Genomic DNA, 27510 nt, shown 5'->3' on the forward strand with positions numbered 1-27510 from the left:
TTTTTAGAGTTTTGGTTACTATTGAGCCGGGTCGCTCCTTACCACAGTTCGTTACCACGAACTGTTTGATTTTGGTGAATGTTTATAATGGCTAATCCTGTCAGTCTGGAGTCCTGTCAGTTTAGAGCTCTTCATTAGTATTTCATCTTCTATTCACCCTTAAATATTCGAATAAAGACCAGAATCGTCAGAAAAATATTAACTCTAATAAAGATGCATGAAGGTATGTGCTTCAAACTAAGTATATGAGTCGAAACACTCCTTAAAAAATAAATAATTATGTGTTTGTTATTTTTGTATTTGATAGGTATAGATTGGTGATTTAAATTCTCAGGGTTTCAAGCTGTGGTAGATTTCTAATTATTTTTTTTATCTTTAGATTTTCATATATCCAATTCAAATTTTAAATTTCGGTAATTATGTTGAGCAAAAAATTAAGAATGTGATATTTGACTCAGATTTAGCACTAAGTAAGAGAATTGTCTTGTAAAACTTTTGATTTATAAACAACTAATCGTGGAAATATGATTCGATGGCGTGTATCAAAATAAGTATAAAAATCCTCAGCGGTATATATAGCAGTTTAGACAATTTTATGGACAAATATATGCAACCCCTATACAAAAACATAACTATATTTTGTGACTGGTTGGTATTGAGAAGGTGAAAAATCCTGAAGTGATACTCTACTTGCATTCCGTTTCCGTGGTTAACTCAAGTTTCAACTTTTTATCAACATGTTTTAAGTAAATGTTTGAAAAAAAAGAATGCCATTCAACTGATTCAAACTGAGAATTCAGAGTCCCATCAATACCAGCTAGATAAAAAAGAATAAAATAAACCCATAATTATTTGCCTTCTTCTATAAACAATTTTTCGAAAATTTATTCTTCGTAAATGATTACTCCGACCTTTGAAGGAGTATTTCGACTCATATACTTAGTTTTAAGTATATACTTATACGAGCCTTTATTAAAGTTCTAAAGAGTTTGGCCTTCATTTTAATGTTCTAGGATGAACAGAGGAGGTGATATGTCATATATTGCAGAGCTTTAATTAGATAAAAATAGGCAGTAAAGTGGCCACCATTTGCTCACTAGAATCCAAAAATTAAATTAATAATTTTGTACTTCTTATACATTTACTTTCTACAGAAAGTAAACAACAATGTTGCCAAAACCACCCTGCTTTGCAAAAATACCAAACCCAAAAAACCAAAATTGACAGCCAAAAAAAGGAATAATATCAGTCTATTCGCCTCAGTGCCATAGCAAGACTCGGAAACAAATTTTTGACAGCAAAAAGAAGTGAATATTTTGCTTCACACCGTTGTGACAGTACAATCCTGAAATATCATTTCGACGGCCTAAAGAAGTTAGGATTTTAAATTTCCCCTCCTTGTTATTATCAAATGCAGATTTTCGTCTCCCAGTTGGCTTTAGTGGTAATACGGACAGATTTTCTTGATTAACCTAATACTTTTTGGCGTTATGCGTCATTAGTAAAATCTAACAGAGACCACACAAAGCAACTGAAACCTTGTTTCAAACTTGTTTGGAAAACAAAACAGTCAGGATAATTAAAAACTTATTAAAAACTCAACGATTAAAACCAATTACAAAAAAAATAACTTTCGTCTTAACCCAAACCAGAGCAAGTGGTCCCAAACATAAATCCACCACTACGCCAGGGGGCGCACGCCCCTAACCCTGGATCTGCCACTGCTAGCAACAACTACTGCCAGCGTAGTAATGCAGAAGAAGTGATGGGAGTAGCTTTGGTTCGCTACACAACAGAGAGCCTTTATTTCTGCTCCTATTTCAGTGTGTTGTTTTTCTTTTCTGATCTGGCATTCTAGATTCCTGGTTTACTTTTAATTGAAGCGTTCAACTCTTCAGTATATGACAAGAATAAATTAAGAAAGATAATTATGAATGTAATGCGGAAAATTCAAAAATAGGACCTAGCAAAAGTCATGTTGATTGCAATCTAGCGCTATGAAGACCAGAATCAAATAACTTGAAATCCATAATATACTCACTCTCCTTTTCTTTCTAGAAGTTCGGTCACCTAATGGAACAGCGTCCCGCGCTGTTCCACGAGAAATAATACCTGATCACTATTTTTAACTACTTAAGGCCGTGATTAAGTTAACTTGAAAACATCGAGCTTCAAAATTGAAGTTAGGGTAGCCTTCTGTCTCTCAATTCTCTAGAGACCGTCGATTGCCAAAAACCCTTCAAATAGCACTTATTCATTGGCGGAAATAGCAGGTTAATTATACCAGCTTGTCAATTTGGTCTCTAGGGGGATCTGAAACGATTCTTTCTGACAAAAAACTTGTAAAAATTTCAGGTAGCTGAAAATATTCTATGAAACTGTTCGAAAACAGGAAAATATATCGAAAAATGGTTGCAATCATCTTACAGGTTATTGTCTTCTGCTCATAATAGTACCGATTTTGTTCTAAAAGCAATATCCTTCATAGAGTACACTTGTGAAAAATTGCTAGATATTTTCTAAGATTTCTAAGCAATTAGAGGAAATAGAGCAAATTCTTAGCAAACATTTTGTAGCATCTTCAACAAGCTACGGCCTGATATTAAAAGCGGTATCTTCCGCCAATGAATACTTGAGCACTTTTTAAATATAATTTTTCAATTTTAACATGGGATTTTCGAGTTCCATCAGTTCACTTAATCACGGCCTTAAGAAGGAATTACAAAGGAATTACAACCATTTTTTATTAGAGGAGAGTTGATTACTACCACTAGTGTTGCATAATCAGTTATTATTTGAGAACGCAAAATCTAATTCTTTTTTTTATTTAATAAAGGAAAAAAATATGATAAAAAAATTTCGAAGAAACCTAAAAAGAGCAGAAGTAAAGTCATATAATAAGCAAAACGAAAAGATAAACAGAAATTAAATGACAGTATTAATAAACTAATAAGCCTAAAACAAACAAAAATTAAAATGTATAATCAAGCCAAACTATTAAACGAAAATTTTTTTAAACGTATAATCAAGGCAAGCTACAAAACGAACTGATAAGATAAGATTTATCAAGTAGTTCGTGGTAACGAACTGTAGTAAGGAGTGACCCGGCTCAATAGTAAACGGAACTCTAAGAAACGGAATTTTCATTCTAATAGATACATCAAAAGAATTAGATTTTTATGTTGATTGTAAAAATATAAGGTTCATTAAATTTAGTCTTACTTATCAAAAGTTACGAGCCTGGGAAAATTTACCTTGTTTTGGAAAATAGGGGGAAACACCCCCTAAAAGGTATAGGATCTTAACGAAAATAACACCATCGCATTCAGCGTATCAGAGAATCCTACTGTAGAAGTTTCAAGCTCCTATCTACAAAAATGTGGTACTTAGTATTTTTTGCCAGAAGACCGATCACGGGTGCGTGTTTATTTGTTTGTTTGTTTGTTTTTTCCCCGGGGGTGATCATATCGACCAAGTGGTCCTAGAATGTCGTGTGAGGGCTCATTCTAACGGAAATTGAAAGTTCTAGTGCCATTTCTAAGTGACCAAAAAATTGGAGGGCACCTAGGCCCCCTCCCACGCTCATTGTTTTTCTAAAGTCGACGGATCAAAATTTTGAGATAGCCATTTTGTTCAGCACAGTCGAAAAACATAATAACTATGTCTTTGGGGCTGACTTACTCCCCCAAAGTCCCCGGGGGAGGGGCTGCAAGTTACAAACTTTGACCAGCGTTTACATACAGTGATGGTTATTTGGAAGTTTACAGACCTTTTCAAGGGGATTTTTTGGTTGGGGAGGGGGGTTGAGGGGAGGGGGCTATTTAGGAGGATCTTCCCTTGGAGGAATTTCTCATGGGAGAAGAGAAATTCCATGAAAGGGGTGCAGGATTTTCTAGCATTATTTAAAAAAAAAAACAATGACAAAATAAATATGAAAAAGTTTTTTCCACCGAAAGAAAGGACCGGCATTAAAACTTAAAACGAACATAGATTATTACGTATATGGGGGGCTCATCTCTTCCTAAATACCTCGCTCTTTACGCTAAAGTATTTTTAGTAATTTTAACTATTTATTCTACAACCTTTGTGATTCAGGGGTCATTCTTAAAGAATTGGGACAAAATTAAAGATTTAGTGCAAAGAGCGAGATATTAACGAGGGGGCAAATCCCCTCATATACATAATAAAATATACGAATATAGAAGTTCGTTACGTAAGTTAATTTTTAAGTTACGTATATTTTTTACTAATAAAAACGTTCGTTAAAAATTAAAAATTCTAGTTACCTTTTTAAGTAATCGAAAAACTGGAGGACAACTAGGCATTCTCCCCCACCCTTTTTCTCAAGATCGTCTGATCAAAACTAACAGAAAGCCATTTAGCAAAAAAAAATAAAAAATAATAATAATACGCAAATTTCGTTTTAATTCTTCGTTTGCGGAGAGCCAAAATCAAACAAGCATTAATTCAAAAACGTTCAGAAATTAAATTAAAAAAACAAGTTTTTTAACTGAAAGTAAGGAGCGACATTAAAACTTAAAACAAACAGAAATTACTCCGTGTATGAAAGAGGCTGTTCTCTCCTCAACGTCCCACTCTTTAAGCTAAAGTTATTTACTTTTTTATAAAGTAGAATTGAGAGAAAGAGTCATTGAGTTGGGAACAGCCCCTTTCATACACGGAGTAATTTCTGTTCGTTTTAAGTTTTAATGTCGCTCCTTACTTTCAGTTAAAAAACTTGTTTTTTTTTAATTTAATTCGTCACGAAACACACATACAATATTACATTTTACTATTCCCCCAAAGTCTCTTTGGCCTGTAAAAAAAGGGGGGAAATAAACGAGTCACTTACTCAGCGAAGAAAAAAAATTAAATAATCACTTACTCACAGAGAGAAGAGCAAAAAGGAGAAGAAAAGAAAATATAAATAAAATAAAGACTATAAAAAACAAAGGTAAATAGACTAATAGATTGAATAGACAAAATTAAATTAAGTAGATCAGTAGATAAAATAGACTCCAATGAAATAATAAGAAAATATATATGCATATACATACATACATATTCATATGTATTTACACACATATACACATATAAAAATAGATAAAATAATTTCTAAGAAGCCAAAGAATTTTTAATAATTTTTTTTTGAACAAACCGAATGAGTGGCACCTTTGAGCTGATTCAGGCAACTTATTCCATACAATATGACTCGCAATTAAAGGATTAAAGTCTGACCTTACACAAGGAGTAAAAGGAACTTGAATATGATTTTCGGCATTGCAAAGATTATAATTATTCTGATCAGAGGTGAAAGATGACGGAATACTTAGGGAATGGGGGAGGTCACCATGAAGCTGAGAAAAAGTAAAACATGCACACGAAAGAATATACAGTGACTCGAGATGAAGTAATGGGATAATTCTTGAATGGTTAGTTTCCTTAGGTTTCTAGCTTTATTCTAAACCTTATAAAGTGGTTTTAACAGTGAACGAAAGGTTGACATTCACACTATTGGACAGTAAGAAACGTAAGATCAGATCAAGGAGTGAAAAAGGATTTCCAAAATTGATCCAGGGAAAATATGTTGAAGTTTCCTTAAAATACCAAGACTCCTGCATATCTTCATTTTAATCAAATCAATGTGACGCTTGAGGACAAGTTTTCATAAAAAAAAATGCCCCAAAAAACGAACATATCGATCTTTAGATCTATGAATTATCCCATTTGGCTGATGAATTTCTGATAACTGGGGATAAATCTGAGAAACATGCGAAAATATCAAAAAACTGGTTAGGGTAAGATAATTAGCATCAAGCCATAAAATTACTCTCTCAAACAAATATTCCAAATTTAACCGAAGGTCGGATTCGCAATTTCCCAAAGTGCCAAGTGTGCTATCATTAGCAAAACAAACAAGGACATCAGAAGATGGCGAACTACAGGTGGCACTATGGGCAAGGGAAGGTTTAGGATGACAAGAGTCTACAGCAATTAATAGGTTTCTGCTTTTTAACTGCGTAAAAAACATCATTTACATTAATCAAAAATAGCACTGGCCCTAAAACTGATCCCTGAGGGACGCCAAAATTCACTTGTGAATTTCGTGAGGTTATGGTGATTGAAGAACTGAAGCTTAAAATCAACGGATATTAAAATCAACAGCCAAGCTAAACTTGAAACGAACAGACACTATCAACAACAAGAGAACTGCCATGCTTCCGACCCCCCAATAGCTAAAGTGTCATATGCAGTTTGCTGAAAACACTGGATTTTTATTTTCTCATAGCATAAGAAAAAGAAAAAAAAAGTTTACAGGAAATAAAAAAAGCGATTTCTTAAAATAAATAACTTTCAATTTAGCTCAAAGGCGTATCCAAGATTTCTGTTCTGAGGAAGCGAGGTACTTTTTTACGAGGGATGGCATTAAAAAATAAAATTCAAAAAACGTATCAAAAAATTTTATACCCATTTTGTTACGTTTTTACAAGCCTGAAAAATTCGGGGAGGGTTCAGAACCGGGTACCTCCCCCCCCCCCCCTTGATATGGCCCCGATTTAGCTTAGTCATTTTCAAGGGCAATTTTCATATCATTACCTGTTTGCTCCATTTGATTTAAAAGTACAAAAGAAAGTCATAGCTAAATAACACACTTAAAACGTTAATTCATGAGGCAATTGTTTGGTTTGCTGTGGGCTAGCAATCTTTATGTTGGTGAATCAATAAATCATTCGATCTTCTGTGCATTTGAAACAAATGGATTGAAAAGAATAAATGTTGATAAAAACCTATTGTACTGTATTAATGAAAGTAAACGGGTTGTTTCAAATATACAGATGTACACAAAAAATGAACTCTAGGACTAATGAGTGGCATTTGATTTTCTTTAATGTTATAAGGGAAAAACACAAAAAAAACTCCTGAAAATACACATTTGTATTACAAATTAGTACAAATAAAATACAAAGTAGTTTTAAATGAAACTCTAATAATTAGGTGGCCTGTTGCAGCGGCAAGTTCACGACTCATTTTCTGAAATTTTCGCTCGTTTCAAGTTATACTCGATAATATATTTTAGTTATAAAGTAAAAGGATCCCTGAAATCTTGAGCAGTATTTAAGCTCATTTTTTGTGTTATAAGGGGGATACATATTTATTCAAAACACATTTTTTTAAGTAAAGTGCAAAGGACACCCTAGTCCTTAGAAATTTGTGGATGTCCAATCCCAGTTGCGGTAAAAATGTGTTAAGTAAAAATTCAACTCTATTGTTTATTTTAACAACAGTTCGTTTCAGGTTTCATTTACTCATTCATATGGGGCTGCTCCATTCCACGGGTCTGAAGCCATCCTGACCCCAGACCTTCAACCACCCTTGAAGATAGACAAATATTATTCCGTCTTCTTAATAAAGAAGCTATTCAGTTTCTGTTTTGTTGTAACTGGTCATGTGTTTAAATAAATACATATATCGGTTCTATTTATTTTTATGAAGGTACGATGTGTGATTTGTCTTTGTAAAATTCAAAACAAGTCTCCGACAAACCTATGTTCAGTAAAAGCAAGCTTCTATTTGAAAATATTTTTGCGTTGGGGGTTGGGGTTGGAAGGGCTATGATTTCTATTTATCTTGGGTCTCATGAGAAGATTCAATGTTAATGACACAAACAGGTTATCGGAGAATGTCTTTGGGTTAGGTAGGACACAGCGAAGCTACCAAGTCAACTGAAACTGCTAACAGATCCTTTTGCATCGAGTTCTTGATTTGTTTCATTGCTGGTCTCTTTGTTTCTACTTCAAAAATATACTTCTGTTTGCTTTCAGTCACGATTAGCCTTGTTTTCCTGCACTGAGCCAAGACTTAGATTGATTTGAATAGATACATAATTTAGGTCGTTGCTAGTCCGTTCCTTGGACTCATCTCGTTGTTCCACTGAGTCTCGGACTCAGCTCGCTTTTCAAACTAGTCAGTCTGCAGTTTGAACATGGCTAGTTTTTCCACTGACCAATCTTGGACTGAGCTCAATTTTGAACTGGGATTCAGAATAATTGCATGATTCTGGCTTAAGAAAAGATCTAAGATGCCTAGCTTACAGCTAAAAAGTGAGGAAAGGTTGAGTGAGGAAAGGTTGGCATATATATCTCAGGGGTTCAATATATACTTCTAACAATATTGATTCTTTTCTTCTGCATTTAGATCTGCATGATTCTGCTTTTAAGAAGGTGTAATATGTTGACCCTCTTTTACTTAAATTTATCAGTGAAAAATGCACCATTTGGACCCCAAGGTGATTTCAGGACCTAATTGACAAGTCATACAGAAGTCAAAACGAACATGGACCCAGAAAAGGCTAAATTATGATACTTGTTCATATGCCCCGCCAAGCCAGGCTGAAATCCAATAGGTTCTTCCTGAAGATATCCCAATGAAAATAGTTTAAGTATTCCTCCACTTTTACTCCCCGAAAAGATTCAATCAGGTCTTAATCCCAATAAGCATAAGAAAGACACTAGCAATTAATTTGCATCAAGTTTTGCAGAGATCCACCGTCGTTTTCTGGTAAATGTTCCTATTTCATAAAACTAGAGCTCCTCCTTCCCTTCTCCCACAGAGGTTATGGCATCGACACCCAAAAGACATAAATAGGGCATTTAATCTTACTTCGCATCCAGATTGGTTTAAACCTATTAGTTTTTTCTAGTAGAAGTCCTGATGACAGAACTTAGGGGTCGCCCTCCCTTTCTTCTTTCAATGAGGGGAATTTGATCCCGATTCCTAAAGTAATTTAAGGACACTGCCACTTACAGCCTCAAAAGCTCTATCAAGGGGATGTCCTGATGGCAAGAATTTAGGGGTCCTCCTCTTCCAACAAAGGTTGGTTTGTATATAAACAAGCAAAACATACAGGTAAGACAAAACCTATCTCATTTTAAGTTTGTTTGAGATCCTAACTTTGGATGGAGCATGGAAGGTGCGCTAACAACAAGATTCTGAAAAATCTTCCTCTCTTCCCCCAAATATGAGTCGGATCATATTTTATCTTGCTTTAGTCTATCTATATTCCCAAGCTTTAAATGAATTCCAAGATCAAATTCGAATATTTTATGAAAAAGCTAAATATTATAACTTGGGAATTTAAAGCCAACTCTGTGAGAGCTATTTCTTGGAAATCTAGAAGAGATACAAAATTTCCATCCTACAAGATTTCACACATTTAATTAAAAAAAAAGTCTTAACATTATATGATCTCTAAGGAGCATATTTTTGGAACAAAGACTCTTCTTTTTGTTTCTTTGTTACTTTATTTAATAGGCTAGAAAAAAAAATCTGGAAAACTACTAGGGATTACGCAAACTTCAGAAGAACCATTCTTCCCTGTTTTTGATCCCCATACCAGAAAAACATTCCAGATTTTCCTCTTTTACCGTTGCCGAGACATAGAAAGTTGTTCCCCAAAAGGAAAATTTGACTGGGTAGTGTTGCCCCGCAGCACAATTACATAGAAAACTACGCCTGGTTGTCGATTTTTTGTTTTCTATTGTCATATCCTAGAAGATGTTTTTGCTACTGTCGGTATAATACCCCAGCATTATATTTTGATGTTAGTTAGAAGCACTTGATTTACACGCCCAGACAATTTTCTTAATATGCGACTTAAAATTGTGGAGAATTAAAATAAAACATTCGACGTTAATAAAGCTTACCTTGCAATGCATATCGCTTGCTTCTATGTCCAGAAGGGCCAATGAAATCTCGCACTCCACATCGAGGAGTGTTCATAAGCTTAATTGTTTCTGGATCTAATGTACCTAAAAGATACTCAATTGTAACTGGAAGATAAAGCTAGTTGACTAATCAGAAGAAGATATTCAATTCAATAATTTATTCTCATCAAGAGACAAAATAATACCAAAATAGGGAAAAAAATACACACAAAATAAGTATGATGTAGAAATACTCTAGCCGTTGTCGGAAGTCTCCTATGATTTTTGTCAAATGAGTAGCAGAAAACAGAAAATAGGTTCATAATACTAGAACTAGTTCATTATCTAGATATTAAAAATACTAGACTTTTTATTAGGAAAAATACCAAAACAAATATTAGGAATTCCAATTTGGAAATCAATGTCCCAATTACCTTGGAACAAAAAATCAATAACAGCTGTTTGCATCGCAAGATTATTCACTTGACATTGTAATATGCGGTACCAAACTACTCGAGCATATTATTCATGAGTTAATCATGGTTTTTTGCATAACATGTTTTTTACCTTTGATTGGATTTGGATTGGATTTCGATGAGCTTTGATTGGAGGATATGAATGAATTTAAAACTTGAAATGAGCAGATATTGGCTTGAACAAGAAATCAAACCTAATAGAGCAGAAATAAGCGAGGATATGATTCTTAAAACTAACAGAAAATACAATGATGACGCCACATTTAAAGTGACTGAGGAATTACTACAATTAAGCTTGTTGTTGCTGTTACAAAAGACAAAAGCGTTGTTTCCACTTTGCTTAAAATTAAACAGATTGATAAAAACGAAAGTAAAATTAGAGAGAAACAGGTTTAAAAGGAAATTCTTTGACGAAAATGCAATACAAATTAGAATAATAATAATAATAATAAAAATTTTAAAAAAATGACGTTACAGATGTTCTGAAATCAAAGAATTCCTAAAAAGTTGAGTAACAATTATATTTTTAGTTACAATGGCAAAAGAAAAGCTAGACAGACAACATACGCTGTTTTCATGAAAGCCCATATGACACCCTATCCTTTTTTTTGGGGGGGAGGTTAAGGGGTGACAACGCCACCCATATTTGTAATTATTCATAGTCATTTAAAGCTTGGCTTCACTATGCACTGTAATTTCTGTTTGTCTTAAATTTGCATTTCTTCATTTACGGATCATCAGGGCCGTACCCAGGATTTTTCTTTTCGGGAGGGGGGTTAAAAAGAATATTCTTCGGGGTTGGGGGGATAAATTACAAAAAAATTAAAAACACATTAGAAATTGATTTATATTTATTTTTTTTACGTTTCTTACGAATCGTACAAGCATTTCGGGGAGGGTTCAAACCCCCATCCTCACCCTGGATACCGTCCTTGCAGATAATTCTTCTCGCTTACGTTTAGTTACTTATATACGCAAATTACAACCCATTCTAAGGTTTAGATCCGCTCTTTACTTTTAAAAATTGACATATTTTGCATAACTACAAAGCGAACGTCAAGACTTGAAAAAGAAAAACCATCAATAATAATGAAAGCGTGAAAAACGAAATAAAAAAACTAATAGTTAAAAAGTAAGAATATAAATCTAAAATAATAATAGCAGTAATGTCAAAAAATAATTTTATCAATAATGGCAGCTAACTATAATTGATAGGAACATTGTGGTTGTAGTCGTCATGAGAATAGTCGTGATGGGAGTGGTCTCTCATTGATTTGCTGGTATATAACGCAACAATAGCCTTTATTTTGCAATTGTTAATTTCACAAATCCTTAAATTCCAACTATAATGGAAATCAAACACTATTTATGAAATATGTACTTAATATGCGCTGATCTTAGACTTCGATGATGCCACATTTGCCTCAAATTGTAGCCTAATCAGCAAATTTATAAGTCCTTAAAAACAAAGTTTTGGAGAATCAGACCCAATTTTTGAATCTGCACATTGTATATTATGATCGTTCCTGTATTAAAATGTTACCTTCAGATTTACAATAAAAAAAAATCATAAACTAAAATTGATGGATATCAAACAATGTTTTGATTTAGAGTAGTCATACTATGATCTTAATGATACTTCATTAGTCTCAAAATTAATATGAAAGTTTTCCCAAAAAGCAGTTTTTCAAGGAAAAGTAAAGAGCCAGATTAAAACCTAAAACAACGAGAAATAAAGTCATACAATAGTTTAATTTAAATGATGACAAACGATTTCAAATAAACAAACGCAACCCAAAAGGAACAAAAATTAAAGTGAAAAAAAAAAAATCAAAATCACATCAAGCAAAATGATTACAGATACTCTACGCATGAATCCCAAAACGAACAGAAATTAAATGAACAAGGCGGCAGCTAGGAACTGCCGCCCGCTAAACCTCCTAAAGGCCGGGCTATCATTTGCGCTTAGTGAAAGTGATTTGTTTCGAAAAGCATATTTTTTATTTATCATAGGGCCAACAACATCAAAATAATATCACAAGGCAAATTAAGGTTAACAAATACGTGTTACCACAAAGAGTGAGACTACCCCCCCCCCCCTACCTGGGGCTAACCGCCTCTATTCATTCCAATTGAAAAAGAAACCTGTCCACCGTCACTAAAAAAAATGCACTTATTATGTTTTGGATGTCAATATTGTAATATCAACCCCAGATTTGTTATCAGAAAGCTAGGAATCCTCTGGGCATCATCGTTGGTTCAAGACGAGCTGTGCATGTAAAAAATGCACTTAGTCTGTTCTGATTTTTCTGATATGAATATGAAGCGATTCAACGTGATCAAATCTTTGGTCGATACTATTTTTGACTTTTTCGGGCTAAACCTGTTGTTTTGCTGCAAAGATTGCTGTAAATCGGCAGTTTGCAGTTGAGCAAAAAGAGGTTTACAAGTTTAAATTTAGATCAAATGGTCACCTCTCCTGAAATTCTACGATCAGCACTTCGAAAAGATCACTACTGATGAAAAACATTAAAACAAACACACATACGTGGCGATGGTTCCTCAAGAGCCCCCTCTTTTTGAGCATAGACATGAGTCGTTTTCGAATTTTAACTTCAAACTTCAAAGCTTCGAACTTGGAATTATTTCTAAGAACAATCTAAGATTTCCACTGAAAAAATTCCATCTGTAACTACACAGATTATGTTGTAATAATCTATTGTGTACTTGAGACAAGCACCCGTAATGTTGAGAGCTCTATTACCCTTAGATATGTTGAATCTGATTGTGTACTCTTTATCAAGAGCCCCCTCTTTTTGGGCATGGGCATGAATCCTTTTTGGATTTGAACTTCAAGCTTAAAAGCTTCAACTTTGAAATTATTTTTAAGAGATTTCCACGGAAAAAAATTCCACCTATAACTACACAAATTCAGTAGTAAAATAACCGACTATTTATTTTCGCTGCTTTCAAAGTTTTACAAATCGTTTACGAAGGATGCAAGAAAAAGCAATTAGTTCCCGCATAGAAAGTTTTTGTTTGAAATTGATGATACACTCTGTTCACCTTTTTACTATTACTATTGTAAACTAGAACATGAACATATCTTTTAGTTATGAGTTGTGTTGATATAATTTATTAAAATTAAAATATTTTATTAAAACTACAATTCAAATTATATTCGTTGACCTTTATCCAATTTGCCTGTCATATTCAATAATAATAAAAAAAAACAATGCTGACACAGTTTCAATGCGTTTTTTATGTCCATTTGATGAGCGTTTTGAAAAACGCCCACAGTTTCATCCGGTAATCTCCAACCGGATTTCCAGACTGCCACTCACGGACAAAAAGAAATATTCTGCTACATTTTAAAATGAAAAACAAGTTACAACAGTTTTAACTGTAGCTACTGAGATCAGCTTTTGATTGGCAACAATTTCCTATACATCGCTAAATTTTTGGAACTTCTTGTAATTCAGCCAAATAGATTTTGTAAAGCTCTTCGTATAGAAAACAGAACAAATCTGTTTTCAGATTTCAACTGTTTCAACAGACATCCCTGTAAATGCCCGACGCATGAAACGCTTAGGGATACATATGTTTCAAGTAAGCAATTAAATAAAAAAAACAAGTTTTTTAACTGAAAGTAAGGAGCGACATTAAAACTCAAACGAACAGAAATTACTTCGTATATGAAAGGGGCTGCTTCCTCATCAACGCCCCGCTCTTTACGCTAAAGTTTGACTCTTTCTCTCAATTCTTCTTTTCAAAAAAAGTAAAAAACTTCAGCGTAAAGAGCAGGGCCTTGATGAGGAAGCAGCCCCATTCATATACGAAGTAATTTCTGTTCGTTTTAAGTTTTAATTTCGCTCCTTACTTTCAGTTAAAAAACTTGTTTTTTTTATTTAATTTTTGAACGTTTTTGAATCAATGCATGTTTTGACTTTGGCTCTCCGTAGAGGAATAATTAAAACGAAATTTGCATATTTATTTTTTTGGCTAAATGGCTTTCTCATAGTTTTGATCGAATGATTTTGAGAAAAAAAGGAGCGGCGGAGGAAGCCTAGTTGCCCTCCGATTTTTTGGTTACTTAAAAAGGCAACTAGAACTATTAATTTTTTACGAATTTTTTTATTAGCAAAAGATATACGTAACTTATAAATTAGCTTACGTAACGAACTTTTGTATTTTCATGTTTTTAGTATATATATGAGGGGCTCACCCCCTCGTCAGAACCTTGCTCTTTACATTAGAGCTTAAATTTTGTCCCAATTCACAAAGAATGACCCCCGAATCACAAAAGCCGTAGAATAAATAGTTGAAATTACTAAAAATACTTTAGCGTAAAGAGCGAGGTATTACGAGGAGGTGAGCCCCTCATATGCGTAATAATTTCTGTTCGTTTTAAGTTTTAATGCTGCTCCTTACTTCCAGTTGAAAAAACTTTTTCATGGTCATTTTTTCATTGTTTTTTTTTAAATAATGCTAGAAAATCCTGTTCTCCCTTCATGGAAATTTTCTTCCCCGTGACAAATTCCTCGATGGAAAGTTCCCCCTACATATCCCCTCTTCTCAACCCCTCCCCCCCAACCAAAAAATCCCCTGAAAACGTCTGTACACTTTCCAATAACCATTACTATATGCAAGCACTGGTCAACGTTTGTAACTTGTAGCACCTCCCACGGGGACTGTGGGGGAGTAAGTCGTCTCCAAAGACATATTTATAAGGTTTTTCGACTACGCTGAATAAAATGGCTATCTCAGAATTTTGATCCATTGACTTTGGAAAAATAATTAGCGTGGGAGGGGGCCTAGGTGCCCTCCAATTTTTTTGGTCACTTAAAAAGGGCACTAGAACTTTTCATTCCGTTAGAATGAGCCCTCTCGCAGCATTCAAGGACCACTGGGTTGATACGATCATCCCTGGGAAAAAACAGACAAGAAAACAAAAAACAAACAAATAAACATGCATCCGTGATCTGCCTTCTGGCAAAAAATACAAAATTCTACATTTTTGTAGATATAAGCTTGAAACTTCTAAAACAGGGTTCTCTGATACGCTGAATCTGATGGTGTGATTTTTGTTGAGATTCTATGACTTTTAGGGGATGTTTCGCCCTATTTTCTAAAAGAAGGCAACATTTCTCAGGCTCGTAACTTTTGATAGGTAAGACTAAACTTAATGAAACTCATATATTTGAAATCAGCAATAAAATACGATTCTTTTGATGTAGCTATTGGTATCAAAATTCCATTTTTTAGAGTTTTGGTTGCCATTGAGCCGGGTCGCTCCTTACAAATGGGTTACATAATATTTTATTTCAATTCGGTTACCGAATAGTCCTCGCGTTTACAAAAATTCGTTTCTAAATCTTATTTTTAAAGTCCTTATCACCTGTCGGCTGAACAAAGCAATTTTTTTCAAATTGCTGAATTTCCTTAGAAGATTCAAAATGTGAGCACTTAATTATTACGGGACCCGTATTTTCCCTCATATGCCTTCTCAATTAGAATATACCAAGACTTAATAGTTTAATTCGTGCTTCATTTTTCAGGTGTTATTTCGTAAGATCAGGCCATAATTACATAAAGAAATACATTGCCTTGGAAAAATCCATAGAAGAAACTGAGGGGCAATGGCTTTTTTTACTTCTATAATCTTGTTGTAAAACGAATTTTATATAAGTTCTTGTTCTCAAACTTCTGTTTTCATAAGTAAAAAACTTATGTATTTTTACATAAGTAAAAATAACAATTTTTGTTTTCAAATTGCTGAATTTCCTTAGAAGATTCAAAATGTGAGCACTTTATTATTACGGGACCCGTATTTTCCCTCATATGCCTTCTCAATTAGAATATACCAAGACTTAATAGTTTAATTCGTGCTTCATTTTTCAGGTGTTATTTCGTAAGATCAGGCCATACTTACATAAAGAAATACATTGCCTTGGAAAAATCCATAGAAGAAACTGAGGGGCAATGACTTTTTTATGGCACTTTATTCGGTAAGGCCGGTTAATTCGGAAAAAAAAATAGAAAAAATGAAGTATTTTTAACTTATGAGCGGGTGGTGGGATCTTAATGAAATTTGATTTTTGGAATGATATTGTGTCTCAGAGCTCTTATTTTAAATCCCGACCGGATCTGATGACATTGGGGGAGTTGGAGGGGGGAAACCTAAAATCTTGGAAAACACTTAGAGTGGAGGGATCGGGATGAAACTTGATAGGAAAAATAAGCACAAGTCCCAGATACATGATTGACATAATCGGAACGGATCCGCTCTCTTTGGGGTAGTTGGGGGGGGGGTGTAATTCTGAAAAATTAGAAAAAATGAGGTATTTTTAACTTACGAACGGGTGATGGGATCTCAATGAAATTTGATGTTTAGAAGGATATCGTGTCTTAGAGCTCTTATTTTAAATCCCGACCGGATCTGGTGACATTAGGGGGGATTTGGGAGCTATGGGGGGATTTGGTGATATTGGGGGGGGGGGAGAATGCACAGCTATTATATAGTTAACAACGGTCAACAGCAACAGTACTGCTATTACAAGTTAAACAGATTGTCGTTTCATTGTTTCCAGGTAAATTTGTGGTCAAAGCTGATTAACACAGAAAATATAAGAGGTAATCGAAAACATTCTAAGAATCTGGGGATTTTGCAAATCCATACCTGGAGCTTCTCCTGCATAAAAACCTCGCGAACACCCTCTTTTAGAAGAAAAAACTCTTCTTGTAGGTTACCGCCTTTATAACTAGGACAATTAATGGTGGAATTTATAATGACCTTTGTGATTTTAGCTTGATTTGCAATGCAGATTATGTCCTGCTTATCAGTTCGAGTCTTTCTAACTTACAGTCAAACCATGATTCTGATTATAAGCTCCTAGGACTTAATGTTAATGCTGCTAAGACTAAATTTCTTGCTTATAATGCCCGAGGTAAAGCTACATCTTCTTCATCTATTATTGCAGCAGGTAAATCTCTTATGGAGTCATCTTCACCGAAATACCTCGGCCTTGTTTATGGTCCAGATAAGCAGTTCTCGGATTCTTACCGTTGAACATGCCATATCAGGTTTCCGCACCAGCTATGCCAAACTTGCTGCACTGAAGTATAGTTATAGTAAGCGTGTACTTACTAAACTATATAGTGCCCTAGCTCTGCCTCACGTGCTGCATATTTTACCACTTTGGGATTCAATGTCTAAGACTGAGCAGTTAAAGGTTCGATCGGTGTTGTCGCTATATGACGTTCTTATCAAGATTCCCTCTTGTGTTGCAGGAATAATTTTATTCTGCAAGAATATTATACTCCTGACCCTTTAGATATAGTGGATTCAACAGAGTGCGATACGTTTAAGAGACGTTTAAACTGTTGACTTTATTTTCTGTCATTTAACATTATTTACCAGTGCTGTTTGGATTAATTTTGTAATATCTATTTTCCTTGTTTAGAAGTTGATATTTCTTTATATTTTTTTTCTTTACTCCGCTTCGTTTTTGTATGTTGTAAGCGGGTAAAAATAAACTTATCTCATTTTTGTTACGTTTTTACGAGTCGGACAGATATTTTAGGGGTGAGTTTTAGGACCCTTATCCCCCAGGTACAGCATTGCTGTAAAGATTCTGGGATAAAAGCTGTTTATTTTTTTTCCTATCTTATATCCAATACAGCTTGGCAATAGGCAGATTGCCAAAGATCGTCCTTGTCGGACAAACCATCTAGGACCAAACAAAAAGTAGTTAGTCATCGAATAGAGTGGGAGAATGTCGTGAAGAGAGATTTAATGGAAATGAGTGTAAAGAGGGAAGCTTTAAATAGATAGGAATGGACGGCTTGGTTCTGTAGTGAGTTGTTAGTCGTCGTATAAGTAGTAATAGCTTTTTTTGTGGAAACAAAGTTGCTATGAGGATTTAGGCTACAATTATTGAAACAACAATGAAAATCATTAAAATAAACAAGATAACAGAACTATTTGAAATTCAATGCCACGCTTATCTTCAATACAAAGAGAAACCATCAAATTTTTAAAATTGGATTTCCGAGTAAACACTATGAAAAGCGCCAATGCTTTATACCTTATCATTCTGCGTGTAGAAACGTCATAGCAAATGTAAAAACCTTGCCCGCATCCGCTCGTCCACATGCACTTGACCCGCAATTTAAGAAAGGATTCTATCGCTGGATTGGAAACCAAAATCACTCTCCCTATCTAAACAATTTATATATCTGTAGAAATTGCCAAGAAATATTAGATGCGGAGCTGATTTCAAATAGGTAAAGAATAAAAGGTAAAAAACACGGTGCTAGATTTTAACCCCAACCAGCGGTGTCGATCTCCGTTTCATGGTCCTTCAGCCCGGAAGTGCGACTGGGCTTAGGGGCCAGCCATCGTGTGCTTTCACACACCCTTCCTGTTGAGCTTCCCCAGATTTCCTAGATACCCATTCAGAGCTGCGTAGACTCTGGTTGAACTTACAGAGTCACACCACTGACCCCCATCCAAACTAAAAGCAGTTGCACCAGGGCTCGAACCTCTGTCCTCACGGACAAAGGATTTTAAGTCAAGCGCGCTAGCCACTCGGCTAGGACGGCTGTAGAACGACTTAAAAAGGAAATATAAAAATCATAATTTAAATTATTTTTCAATTTAATATAAAAGAATATTTAATCATGTTTCTATTATTTTTTTATTTGTTCAGTAAAAGAAGAAATCAAAGATTAAATTAAATTGGCATTACAGTCATGTTTACAAAGTAAGGGAGAATGAGATTTCCCAAAAATTGCTTCATTTTAAAAGTCTCCTCTGCTCGAATTTTTGTAAAATATGCCCAACACATTTTTTTTTAGAAATAATTAGAATGAAGTTAGGAATATCAATGGAATAAACTCTCGATAACACCATAGCAGATGTTATCCCAGGTGGGATGGAGGCTTAAATTCTCAAGGATTTTATTTTATTATAGTTTCTCATTTTTTCCATACAATTTGGCTATTTTTCCATTTCCCGAATTTACACCGCCCCCAAGAAAATAATAATAAAACAAATCATGCGTGCCTACCTACCACATGCTACAACGCCATAAATCGCTAAATTTTGAAATTTGGACATGCAGCTCTTAACCCTACAACTGTTCGAAAACAAAATCAATAAAACGACAAAATTCCAAACAAATTGGATTAATATAGCACAACTTGTTGGCAAATATATAAAATAACATTATAGCTTCCAGTTGACATGGGTCCAATATTAATTTGAAATATTATTATTATTATTGAAAAAGATTATATTCTGATATTATATTATCAAATTAATCATCCCCTTACAAACTTCCCTGTCAAGAAAAACTGGAACTTTTTGCAAGCTTCAAAGTGTTTTGACCAGAAATATTTTTATTCAGATATTATAGGATATTGCATATCTGAAGTAATTTAGGTCTCCAATACGGGAGAGGGGGAGGGCCTTTCTAGGAATTTCATAAAATCTTGGCCAGAATTCAGTTTTAAAAAAAAAGACGGAAAATTCGTTAAAATTAGGCATCGGTTTGGTAAAATGTACGATCCCCCTTCGCCGTGATATTTGGCTGAGGATACCACTGACCCTACATAAAAACAGAACAGTGGTAAATATAGCTTACCAGTTTGATTCAGTCCTGCGAACGCCTGGAATTCCATAACTGCCATCTTGAAATCATCAAAAGATTTCAAATTTGCAAACTTCGAAGTCGAGGCAAGTTGAGTCTCTGTACTTCGATCTACGTAGCCATAACGAGTTAAATAAATCTAAAAATGGAGCATTGTTTAACTTACTATGAATATAGCTCCCAACGGGGAATAGTCAGACCCGTTTAGCAAAAGCAGTTGTGATCGTTCTGTTCAGGAAACTTCAGTTGAGAACCAAATTCTAACATTTGCGAATGCTCGCAACTTTGTAGCAAAAGGGGTTTTATTCTGTTTACACAGCTTTTTTTTCTTTAGCCTATTTAATTTAAGATCCAAGGTTAAAATTAATTAACAACAAGAGATTTGAAGCAATAAGTTTTGGAAAAATGCAAATTTATTCGTAAAAAACAGTGTTAAAACTCAAGACGAACATATATTACCCTAAATGTGAGTGGGGCTATGTTTATGAAAATATGTAGGCTAAATTTCAAAACTTATTAAAATGCAAAAATGTTCCCATTATTACGGGAAAAAAAATTTCAAATGGTCCATTTTCACTTCCCATGGCACCCAATTCCCATGCCAAACCTTAAGAGTATTAACAATAATATTGAAGGTTTGGTAAAAAATTTATTTCTAGTTCATTCAGTTTATGTAAATTTTACCCTAATAGACAGAACTTTTTTTATATTTTTTTTAATATTCTTCCTAGTCCAGCAAATAATACCTAGAACCCCACGAATACAAGAAAAAGTAAAAAAAAAGGTCAAAGAATACTTCGGCCGAAAACACACTTAAAAATCAAATAATTCCCGAGGAAAAAAGCTGATCCTCCGACAGACGGTTCGGGTTTTGCAGGAAGGAATCACGTTCTGTCAGGAGTAGGTATACATAAATCTGTACATGTTGTACACTCTGTTAAATGTGCCAGAAAATTTTTAGGGGGGGGGGTATGAATGAACAAAATTTTTATCAGAGTAGAGAGGGCATATATTCTGGGATGTTAGTGACAGGAGGGGATTAAGCTAAAAATTTTCATTCTTCCCTTTAGAAACCGAAAATGGACAACTGTTAGATTTAGCATATTCGGGAATAATATATCCTATTTGCCGACAAAAGAACATTTTATTCCAATTCCAATGTTGAATCCCCTCTTCCTCCTGCAGTCAACCCCTAATTATACCTCTTTGGCTGGGGCTTCATATCACTGGCTTATTCCCTGAACCTGAGCCTCCGCGACATACAAAGCAACCAAGGCTATATCCTCTTGCTGTACGAAACTTTGCTGGTTATTAACCTCAGAAAAAATGTCAGGACTAAACTTGCCTCTCTTGGATAGTTGGTAGTTTTATTAGCAGTTGAGTTGTAGCATTGAAATGAATTATCTTTTTGAAGTTCGCAAAAATATGGGGCAATTAAAATCGCTCTTGCCGAACCCCTGTAAAATGCAGCGGTACGAATACACGAAAAAGTAGGAGTGGGGGTATTCTTCAAAATTTAGGGGGACGGAAGAATTTTTCCAATGAAAATACCAAAAAAAGTGTTTTCAATTAAAAACCAAAAACAAGTATTTTTGAAATGTAGGAGGGAGTAAATGTTCCCTATAATTAGTACCACTGATAAAATAATTTCTAGTTTGCAGTAAATCGAGCATTTAAGTCCTACCTTTTGGTTATGAGGTCCCTAACGACTATTCTGAGGCATAGAATGGAATATAAGATATAGCTGTTCTAAAGCAAAACACAGTAGGTAAATATTTCCCAGTGGGTGTTAAATTTTAACTAGGGTTGGTATCTAAAGGATAGTTGCTATCATTGGAGGCTTTTTACAAATTGAATTCCCCTACAAAACGAGCTATCTTGAAAATATTAGCCACACTCATGACTGAATCTATGTAAATACCAGATGAACTTATAATGAAGGGAAAATTTTAAATTGAATATTTCGTTGACAGCCTGGTCAACGACGGCCGGAAAGAATAATAGATGAACCTACAGATAGTTGCGCTCCAATTTGGGCAACGTTAAATCCGGAAGCTCTTAATCCCTCAGTCATCGACTCCGAATGAGTCACTCATTAACATTTTACACTAGTATGATAGCTATGGTATAGTACAAGCGTACTTCCAGATTCGGATCAGGTAAAAACTAGAGGGAAAGTGTAGCAACAACAGAAGATCGAACCTAGTCTTCATCTGCCTTTATTTTACTTATTAAGGTTTACTTTACACTGAAGTGGCTAGAGGATGTAGCCTGCAGTATCTACTCTTTTTAAACGAGCAACTGTGTATGTATGTATGTTTAACTTTTTTCTTGGAAACAGCTCCGATTTTTTTTTTTTTTTATTCATTTTTTTATTTGCACTCTGGGATCTTCTGGTCTGCAAAAACGATCTAGATAGGTCACGAGTTTGAGAAAAGTCGTTTAGAGCCTCAATTTAGGAAAAAGTCATATGAGCGACGTCATATTTATGAGCATATTTCAAGAGCAACGATTTAACTCCCGGGAGTGGTCGAAAAGTTTTTAGTATCTGTGACGCCTGCACAATTACAAAAGATGACAAATGACTGAATAGCTAAAGAAAAAAGATACATGACATATTGAATTGCAAAGGAAAACATTGCGCAGCGAAATCTGCTGTTAGAAACAAAGCAAAATTACAGTAGAACGAATGAGCGTGTTGGTTTAACGTGCATGAATCTAAAAAGCAAATGTGGATCTAGCTTGGGAGGGGGGCAATAATTATTAAGACGATAATAATTGACAAAACTGAAAAGTTTACTAAAAAAGTGGATAAAAAAGAGAAAAAAATGAGGGCGCACGTGAGGGGGTTCATGGTCCTCCCAGACCTCCCCTGTATCCACCCCTGCTTGGAAATATAAATAGGAAGATGGAACTGAGTTCAGGCCAGAATTACTTGATTCAACTGAAATTGCAGATTTTTTCATCCTAGTAAGAAGAAGTGTTATTTTAGCATCTGCAGAGGTACACAGAAAGAAGAAAATGAATGCACGCCTAAATTTCTCAACCACCCTGGAACGAAGTGAAGTTGATTTGGCGTCAGTGAAGGATAAACAGGAAAGAGCAATTGAATTCATGCCAGACAAAAAACATGTGAGTGATGTCACATTTATATACATTCAAAGAGCAAACATTACATTGTTTTTTCTCCAGGAATGGTCCTATCGTTTTGTATTTATGACACATGCAAAATTACAAAAGAAGACACATGACTCCGGATAGCTAAAAAAGACAGCAAAAGAAACAGCAAAACTGACATTGAATGGTAAACGACAATTTTGTACAGCGGAATCTACGATTCGAAGAGAGAGCAAAATTACAATGGAATGAAGGAACGTGTTAGCTTAGCGTGTGTGAGTCTGTGAAGGATAAACAGGAAGGAAGAGTTGAATTTACGTTAAATTTTCCAATGCGTAATTTAACTATACCGAGGACATGGACAATGGAACCTTTCTGGTTGTTACTGAATTATATAACACCGCAATTAAAGCAAAATATAACGACTGCAGAAAAGCTGGAAAAGACGTGTTTTTGGTATCTATGACTTTATACGAATTTATACAGGATTTTGAATGAATCCAAACAGCTAAAGAAAGCCCCATGACAAAATATTTGAGGCAATGAAGCACGAAAGTAAAGCACAGCAAGATCTGCGTCTAGAAAACACGCAAAACCCAACGAATTTCAAATGAAAATGATCGACAAAGATATCTGCGTTTAAAACATAAGTGACGTGGATGATCACATTAAATCGTAAGTGAAAACGAGTCCCAAGAGAAAACAAATCCTATAAAATGGATTATTCTTTTTGATGCATTAAAAGGCAGGAGGATTTGGATTCATGCCAGAATTGTTTAATTCATTGAAATTGCTAATTTGATGCCTCATTTCTTGAAACCAAAGAATAACAAGATGATTACACTATTGCGTAATTAGAGAATCAAATATATGTAAGCCTACCGCGTGTTGTACCTACATTGTAGTTTTTTTCACGAAAGAACCCAACTTCACTTATTGAGTGTGTTCTGAATAATACACAAGTACCTATATACTACTACTACTAATAATAATAACTCACTGCAGCACCAAGCCGCCTGAGGCCAATACAGCTACGCACGCTCCTCCTCCAACCTAATCTATTTAAAGCCTCCCTCTTTACACCCTCCCACGAAGTTCCCATTTCCTTTAAATCTTTATTTATGACATCCTCCCAACCCAGACAAGGACGACCTGCTTTCCGTGTAGCCCCAGACGGTTGGCCAAAAAGGACAATCTTCGGTAATCTGTCATCCTTCATCCGTAGAACGTGGCCTAGCCATATCAACCTTTCTTTCATTATAGCCCCAGAAAGCGGGATTGAACCACACTTTTCGTACAACCTACTGTTTGAAATATGGTCAGTCAGCCGGGTACCCAGAACAATCCGTAGGCAATTTCTCTGGAAAACATCTAGTAAATTTTCATCTGCTTTTCGAAGTGCCCATGCTTCAGAGCCATATTTGACCACTGTCATCACTGTAGCTTCCAATATTCTAATCTTGGTTTTTAGACTTATCTTTAGTGCCTATATAAATATATATATATATATATATATATATATATATATATATATATATATATATATATATATATATATATATATATATATATATATATATATATATAGCATTTTCAACTCAAATAACAGGAATTGCATTTTCAGAACTAAAGGCAGAGAAAAAGCAACTGGTAACTGAAAATAAGGTAAAATGTTGTTTTGTCAAAATTTCAATAGGTATAGACCTGTCACTTAGGCAAATTTCAGGGCCCTCTAGAGGGAGAAGGAGTGGAGTTGGGTACTTTAAAATACCTTCCCAGGACATACTTTAGCCTGTAGACCCATCCCTGAAAGTTTCATTTTCCTAACCTAAACCCTTTCTGAGATACATCTATACATCTATTCGAACTAACATCTATACAATCCAAATAAGGGGGGTTAATGCCAGAATTGCATCTCACTCAATTGGAATATCCGTTTTGGCCTTTTCTACAATTATCCATGGCTTGATGCCCAGAACTATTCGATTTTAGTTCAAATCCCTGGCATTAATCCCAGGTCCTTGCGCTAAATTTTTTGGAAAGGGGCAGAGGTTCTTAAGTAGCTATCCACGTCGATCATATGGTAAACGTAAAAGTTATAGGGCACATCGGAAAAACACATGGCCAAATGGCCCCCTCCACATAAGTGCCTGACTCATTTCCTCGTGCAAGTAAATTATTGACTCACCAGTGCTTGAGCGTCTGACTCCACAGATACTGGTGATCCTGTAGTCAAAGACACGACTGTCAATGCTAATGCTACAAGCCTGTTTATTACACTATTTACATTCATTTTGATTTTCCAAACTCCAATATCTTCAAGATTTCATTTGTATCCTGAGTCATGCAAACACTTACATACCACTATTCCACTTTTTTCTTTACTACTACAACTAAGAAAGCAAAATAACTATCTCTGACAACGAGTCATGGCATATGAATATAGTAGGCGGAGCTTGACTATCACGGCTTTCGGAAATGCTGTATAGTTGAGTAACTTAATTAACTACCTTTGTATTTTAGTTCCATAATTAATCGCTTCGGTTTATTATTCATTACGGCTGTCTTAATACTTAAACTTCTTTCTAATGATTATTACCGAGGGGGACAACGACGAAGTGGGGAATCTTACTAGGACTAGTACATCTGGCCTTAGGTCCTGGCTTTAAACTGGGATCCGGGTACTTACGTGTTATAGTGATCACATCCAAGAAGTGAAGTTACGGTAATCCTAATGAAAAATATCAAAATATGGTGGAAATATAATGCTTTAGTAACAAAGTTACGGAAACTACAACAGAGAATTATGGAAAGCAGCTCGCCCAGGACGCATTATACTAAATACCTAACCAACTCTATACATAAATATCTAATTAAAATTTACCTGCATAGTTGTTTATCTTACTGAGACTAAGCCAATTATCTTCAAATGCACACAGAGAAACAGGTTTTATTCAGATAAAGAACAAAAGTTTGGTCGCCATTACACGTCAGATTGTCTGATTTGATCCAGACAAAAAAGGATTCGGAGGAAAAGGACCAGAGGAGCTGAATGCACCTCTGGGTCCGTCCCAGCTCTTGTTAGTCTTCTTGATTTATTCAATACGCTTAATTAAGGTCCTATCATGGATTTCCAACGACGTTAAAGTAATTCAGGGTTTTGGTAGTTTCACACCAACATCAATCAGCCGGTAGGTACATATTTCGGGGGCTTGGGTCGGCACAAAAGCATAAGCGATTTAAATGAAAAGCATGGGAATTGATCTGGAGACAATCTATGTTTCATAGAGGGGTATGGGCATCATGCCTGTGTGACTGCATATTGGACATTGTACACTTATCATCACTTCAAACAGAAAATTAAGCATTGATCAATGGTCTTAAAGAAAGAGCTGGGGTTTGGTTGTATCGCACCTTGTTGCAGCGAAATACAAAGAAAGATTTACTTCTGTTTCATTAATTAAAACCTTTCAAATGTGCTTGTTTTTATTATTCATCTGAAAATGTTGGATCTGTAGATAAAATTTATTTATGAATACTTATGAATACTTATTTATGAAAATTTATTTAGGAAGTGCAAACAATCTCTTTTTTTTTCGAAATAAAACGACCATTATTCATGTTACAAGAGTACAATAATGTTTTCCTCTAAACTATTAAAAATGAAAACATGGTCTTCAGAAGAAGATTCTTGACAAAAATATCTGACTATCCATTTCCTTACAGCTAATTTCAAAAAAGAAGTATTTCTAAGAGAAGTATGAAGTCATATTCAAACCAAAGGCGAACAGAAATAAAGGCATATAAATAACTCGAATTTAAAACTAATACAAACTACTATCAATGAATAGATGATAACCAAAGCGAACAGAAATTAAAATAAATAACCACGTCAAACCAAGAGGGAATATAAATTACAGAAAAAGAAGCATGCCTACAATTTCCTAAGTCTTCTAATTGTTATATCGTCATCTGCGTCTTACGGAAAACAAAATAAATCTTAGACATTTTTGTTTTATGTTTTAAACATCTGAAATTGAAAATTACTGTAATTTACAGTAATGTTATAGTTTTAACAGCGGATTTTTGATTGATGGAGAGAAGCTTTATTTTTCTTATGAGTTAAAAATCTCCGCAATTTTTGGTCTTCTACATTCACTGAAACCATCGGGGCCATTCCTCTCGACAACCCTGGATATACGTGCATCTTAACCCCCTACTTTTATTGAAATAATCATTTTAAGTTTCCTCTTGTTGTAATTGTTTAAAAAAATGCATGTCAACATAATTTTTTGGGTCCACCTGCACTTGACTTGACCTGTATAACACTCCTTGTGAGTTTGAACATAATACCCTGAAATATTCCAAAAATATTGCCGATGCTTTATTTCGATAACCTAGTACCACATAGCATCTTTGGATTAGTTCTATGTTGACCCCCTCCCTCGGATAGTTTCCCCAGGAAAATCCCTCTCGGGAAATTCCACTTGTTAAATCGAGCAGCCAAAGAGAAAGTAAAACAAACAAAAAGAATGTCAGAAATAAGAGACATTGGAATAT

At 34.8% G+C, this 27510-nt stretch overlaps 1 protein-coding gene across 2 annotated transcripts in view; it reads right to left on the minus strand.

Moving 5' to 3' along the window:
* Positions 1-25355, minus strand: part of LOC136037187 (matrix metalloproteinase-24-like) — an 88055-nt gene extending 62700 nt beyond the window's left edge. For both annotated transcript variants that reach the window (XM_065719745.1, XM_065719746.1), the window contains exons 1-3: positions 25139-25355; positions 19828-19972; positions 9705-9809 (exon numbers count right to left, since the gene is read on the minus strand). In XM_065719745.1, the coding sequence (XP_065575817.1) occupies positions 9705-9809; positions 19828-19972; positions 25139-25243 (355 nt within the window). In that variant the 5' untranslated portion in view covers positions 25244-25355. The remainder of the gene's footprint in view (positions 1-9704; positions 9810-19827; positions 19973-25138) is intronic.
* Positions 25356-27510: the final 2155 nt, after the last annotated feature.

Source organism: Artemia franciscana, chromosome 16, assembly GCF_032884065.1.
Source record: "Artemia franciscana chromosome 16, ASM3288406v1, whole genome shotgun sequence".
NCBI lineage: Eukaryota > Metazoa > Arthropoda > Branchiopoda > Anostraca > Artemiidae > Artemia > Artemia franciscana.